The 4,437-nt window shown below is 36.6% G+C and overlaps 2 protein-coding genes across 2 annotated transcripts; one reads left to right on the top strand and one right to left on the bottom strand.

The window, feature by feature from the left end:
- The first annotated feature begins 75 nt into the window (after window positions 1-75).
- Window positions 76-1,612, top strand: LOC112460692 (putative nuclease HARBI1). The gene is made up of 3 exons (XM_025025488.1): window positions 76-419; window positions 536-885; window positions 972-1,612. The coding sequence occupies exons 1-3, from the start codon at window positions 76-78 to the stop codon at window positions 1,610-1,612; spliced, it is 1,335 nt and encodes a 444-aa protein (XP_024881256.1).
- A 934-nt stretch (window positions 1,613-2,546) lies between these two features.
- On the bottom strand, window positions 2,547-4,388 carry LOC112460691. The gene is made up of 5 exons (XM_025025487.1): window positions 3,898-4,388; window positions 3,403-3,577; window positions 3,112-3,230; window positions 2,945-3,013; window positions 2,547-2,863 (listed from the first exon to the last, which is right to left on the bottom strand). Exons 1-5 carry the CDS (start codon window positions 4,190-4,192, stop codon window positions 2,547-2,549), a joined length of 975 nt encoding a protein of 324 aa, XP_024881255.1. The 5' UTR covers window positions 4,193-4,388.
- Window positions 4,389-4,437: the final 49 nt, after the last annotated feature.

Raw genomic sequence — 4,437 nt, 5'->3', positions numbered from 1 at the left:
TTTGTTATAACGTAATTCAAACCTAATTCAAAATAATCCGAACAGGGAGAAGTATACACGTGGATGGTCTTCTAAATGGAACCTGATGAGGAAAGGTTTTTTCTCATCGCGTGCGTGGGAATATATATTGTGCTTCATCATCATCAACTTCTGCTACTCAATATTCAGAGATATCGTGGCAGGGGGCATAGGAGATGGTGGATTCGACCAGTAAATCGACAAAGAGAACAGCAAGGATTCTACCACAACCTTGTATCAGAAACCCAGTTGGCAGATCATGAAGAATTTTTTGCTAACCTTCGAATGTGGCCGGAACAATTTGAATTTCTACATAACATCGTATGTCCATTGCTTGAAAGGCAGACAACTGTGATGAGAGAGCCTCTACCATCGAAACTGAGGCTAGGAATGACATTGATGTGAGCACAGCTTATCAAAAATTATCTTTATAGTCATTGTTTGTAACATCGTATGTACAAAATTATTTTATTGTTGTGCTTTTATATGTTTATATATTGCGCAATTTTCTTTTTAGGTTTCTTGCTCAAGGTGGAACAGTCCAAAGCTTGCATAATAAGTTCCGTGTTGGTAAAAGCACAGTACATCGGGTCATTGAAGAGACGTGCAAGGCAATATGGGAGAAGCTGCACCCTATTTACCTGCCTCAGCTGACCAGGAACGATTTTAAAAGAATTGCTGCTCAATTTTTTGATCTGTGGCAACTTCCTAATTGTATAGGTGCTATTGACGGCAGGCATATGCGCATTAAAGCACCACCTATGTCAGGCAGTGAATTCTACAATTATAAGGGATTTTTCAGCGTTGTTCTTTTGGCTGCAGTAGATGCCCATTACAAATTTACTTGGGTAGATGTTGGACAGTATGGTAAGTGTGCTTACTACTATTAGCACTACTTAAAATGTCAAATTTAAAGGATCTGGTTGCAATTGTATCTGTGCATTATGTTTTAGGATCCATAAGTGATGGTGGAGTTTGGTCCAACTCTGACTTTGGACAAGCTTTGAATCATGGCGAAGTTGACCTACCACTGGACAAACCTCTTCCTGGAACTGACATCTCTTTTCCATACTTCTTTGTGGGTGATGAAGCGTTTCCCCTAAAGAAGTACCTCATGCGCCCTTTTCCTGGAAGGATGCACCAAGTGCTGCCAGATGAGCAACGAATTTTTAATTACCGTTTATCTCGAGCACGGCGTGTATCGGAAAATGCTTTTGGCATACTGACAATGCGGTGGCAGATTTTGAATTCACCTCTAGTGTGTTCTGTGGAAAAAGCCGAAGACATTATCAAAGCCTTGGTTTGTCTGCACAATATGTTAATGGATAATAAAGATGATGGTTACATAAATCCTGGACAACTAGAGTTGGAACTACAAAATGGCAACATACAGGCAGGAGCTTGGACAACTGCTCAAGTAACTGAAAATTACTTTCAGAGACTTGGCAGAGTAGGAGCCAATAGGGCAGCTTCAATAGTAAGTGGTATGAGAGAACACCTTGCTAAATACTTAGCTTCAGACATAGGCACTGCTCAGGCACCTTGGCAATTTGAGCGGGCATTTCGAGGTACTCGTTTGAATTTACCGCAATGAATTCAAGGTTTTGGTAACTCCTTTACTATTGAAGCTGCTCTATTAATAATTTCAATTGCTGTAACGTATCGAAATAAACTGAACACTTGTTCCTACGGTAATTTTTTTAATTTTTTTAAATTTGCTTATATTTGAAAAATTAAAAAAAAAAACCATTTTTACGTTTAATTTATCATTAGAGATTATTAACGAGTAAACAGATGGATATTTATAAGCTGTGTGTCAATTAGTAAGATGAAGCGAATAACGGGGAAAACCGCGAGACTGCGCCGCATGTTCAAAACTCTGCCTGATTTTTGTACAAAATGTTAATAAAGGAGATAAAAAAATAATTAAAATTTCTTAAATTATAATTATAATTGTGTTTTTATTTATTTTGAATTACTGTATTAATACATATTATACCTTTAGAACATATTATAACATTTTACCTTTAATATTATAACATATTATAACATTTTACACTCCTTAATATATTTAAACTTAAAACTGAATCTTCAATTAATATAAAGGAACATACTTTGGTATTTATCACAGCTGATAAAATTAAAAAACCAGTCTTTTTTGTGCAACAAAACAAATTAAAATAAAGCCTCAAATAACATAAAAGTAAACATTTTGGTATTGATACCAAATAAAATATTACTATAGAACGACTAAACCAAAAAAATCAAATTTACGCATACATTTTAATCTTAACTTAGCGATTTCAAATTAAATTGAGTACTTGGCTATCACAGCTGCATTGAACCAACGCTCATACATTTAAGTATCAACACGAGTTTCAGAGTCATAGTTCCCTGAATGTTTTTTAGTGTAGTCTTTCACAACTGCCACCATGTCCATGACACATAATGACAGCCGTTCTTCCTCAGATACTTTATTAAGTGCAACGGCTACAAAACCTAACATTGCTTCTATATCTGATGACATATTAGGGCCACCAGAATGGGGTGCTGGCTGTACTGGCTGTGATGGTCCTTTCAAGGGCTGCACTCAGAGATGCAGCCAGAAATGAAACATCTTTTGATGACTGAGAAAGTACGTCATTTGTTTTCTCAGAATCCCGCTTCCTCTTCTTCACAGGATCATTTGGAGGCACTGTTTTGGCTGGCTGAATAGAGGCCGCCATGGTTTTCAGACTTGTTACTGAGGCGGTACCTTCTGATGCTTTCTGAATTGCATATTCCTTTCCTTCTGTTTCATTGGATATGTTGGTTCCACTTGTATTAGTGATGTCTGAGTCCAAACCTATGCAATAATAAATAATAAAATATCATTATGTTGAATCAAAAATAATATTTAGTTGAAAACAATTTTTGAAAGACTTACTAGATGAAGGAGATGAGGACAAGCAAATAAGGTCTGAATTCCATATAGGCGAAAGTGTAGATTGTTTGCCTAAGAAACAAAGAAAATGCAAAGAGGAGAATTTAGCTGATTTGCGAATAATACAGCCGATATTTTAAACAAGCTGAAAACAGGGGATTATTGCCTACCTTGAACAGCAGATGACGGAGATCGAACAGCTGAAAACTCGGGTCGAACAGCAGGTGACGAAGATCGAACAGCTGAGAACTCAGGTCGAACAGCAGGCCGTTGAAAATTTGAAGTTGTTCTGTGAAAAAACATATTACCCTTTAACTTCTGATTAGATTCAGGGACCGTATTCTCGAGCCTGCCCTAATGATTTTCGTATGCGACTTTCTATTTGAAAAGCATTGAATTTCGCATGCGAGTCATAAAAACGATTCGAGAATAGGGCCCCAGTTAACATGAATAATACATACTGTCGGGCTATAATATGATCCGCAAGGAATAGAAGGTCATTGTAAAATATCCAAGTAGACTGGTAGGTAGACGTGTCAGCCCCAGCTCCTGATCTTGGCACTGACATTGTGACTTTTTTTCTTTCCTTTCCAAACTTTTCACGGAGACGATGGAAAAGTTTTTCTGCTTGCAAACCTGAAAACAGAATGAAGTCAGACCATATAATTGTTTAATTTTTTATAATTTATTTACATTAAAATAATTTTTTTATATATTATTTTAATAAAAAAATTAATTTTATATTTTTAAAATTAAATATTTTACTAATACTTTAAATATAAAAATAAAGTAATTTTTAAAAATATATTATTTTTCATATTTATTTTAATTTTGTATCTTTTTTATATATTTATATATTTTTTAATTAATAAATTGCTATTTTATTATAATTAGAATACAATTTTTTTTATTAGCAACAAGTTCCTAACCTATAAATATGATACACATTTACTTACCAGTGAGTGCTGGTGTCATCGCTGCCCCTATACTTGCCCAAGTGAGGGATTTATCTTGGCACTTGCTGTAGCCCTTGCTTCTTTTTACGTACAGTTGAGTATTGGGGCACACAAAGTGAATGAACGTACGGATATATATCTCACGTTCTTCCGAAACGTTATTCCCTATTTCATTACTTTCTTCCTCATTATAACTTTCTTCCATGTTTTCAACGTTCACACTATATAGAGGTAAAGCCGGCGATGATACTTCTTCTTCTGGCACAAAAGTTTCTTCACGGATAGCATCGGCCATCCGGCGATGATACGTGAGCGACCCAAGCCGTTAATTTAACCTACAAAACAGTCGGCGTAACGTGGGCGCAGGCGTTGGAAATAAAAATAATTTATTTCTCCTGCGCCGTTGCGCCGCGCCGCTACGATCAAGAACAAACTTCTTGCGCCTGCGTCTGCGCCCTTACGCCGTCTTACGCCTTGTCGTGTAGACGAGCCTTAAGATTCCGCGATTTCCGCGCGAGAGTTGACATGCCGCGCGCGTGG

This window comes from Temnothorax curvispinosus, unplaced genomic scaffold (genome assembly GCF_003070985.1).
Source record: "Temnothorax curvispinosus isolate PA1 unplaced genomic scaffold, ASM307098v1 QBEX01010738.1, whole genome shotgun sequence".
In the NCBI taxonomy this organism is placed as follows: Eukaryota; Metazoa; Arthropoda; class Insecta; order Hymenoptera; family Formicidae; genus Temnothorax; species Temnothorax curvispinosus.
This window is presented reverse-complemented; position numbering and strand designations above follow the sequence as displayed.

Bases quoted from the DNA above. Each gene is read 5' to 3' on its own strand.
- LOC112460691 (XM_025025487.1), bottom strand. From the start codon at position 4,192: ATGGCCGATGCTATCCGTGAAGAAACTTTTGTGCCAGAAGAAGAAGTA. The intron at 3,578-3,897 runs GTAAGTAAATGT...TTCTGTTTTCAG, and splicing joins GATGACACCAGCACTCACTG to GTTTGCAAGCAGAAAAACTT. The intron at 2,864-2,944 runs GTAAGTCTTTCA...ATTATTGCATAG, and splicing joins GTCCTCATCTCCTTCATCTA to GTTTGGACTCAGACATCACT.
- LOC112460692 (XM_025025488.1), top strand. From the start codon at position 76: ATGGAACCTGATGAGGAAAGGTTTTTTCTCATCGCGTGCGTGGGAATA. The intron at 420-535 runs GTGAGCACAGCT...TTTTCTTTTTAG, and splicing joins AGGCTAGGAATGACATTGAT to GTTTCTTGCTCAAGGTGGAA. The intron at 886-971 runs GTAAGTGTGCTT...ATTATGTTTTAG, and splicing joins GGTAGATGTTGGACAGTATG to GATCCATAAGTGATGGTGGA.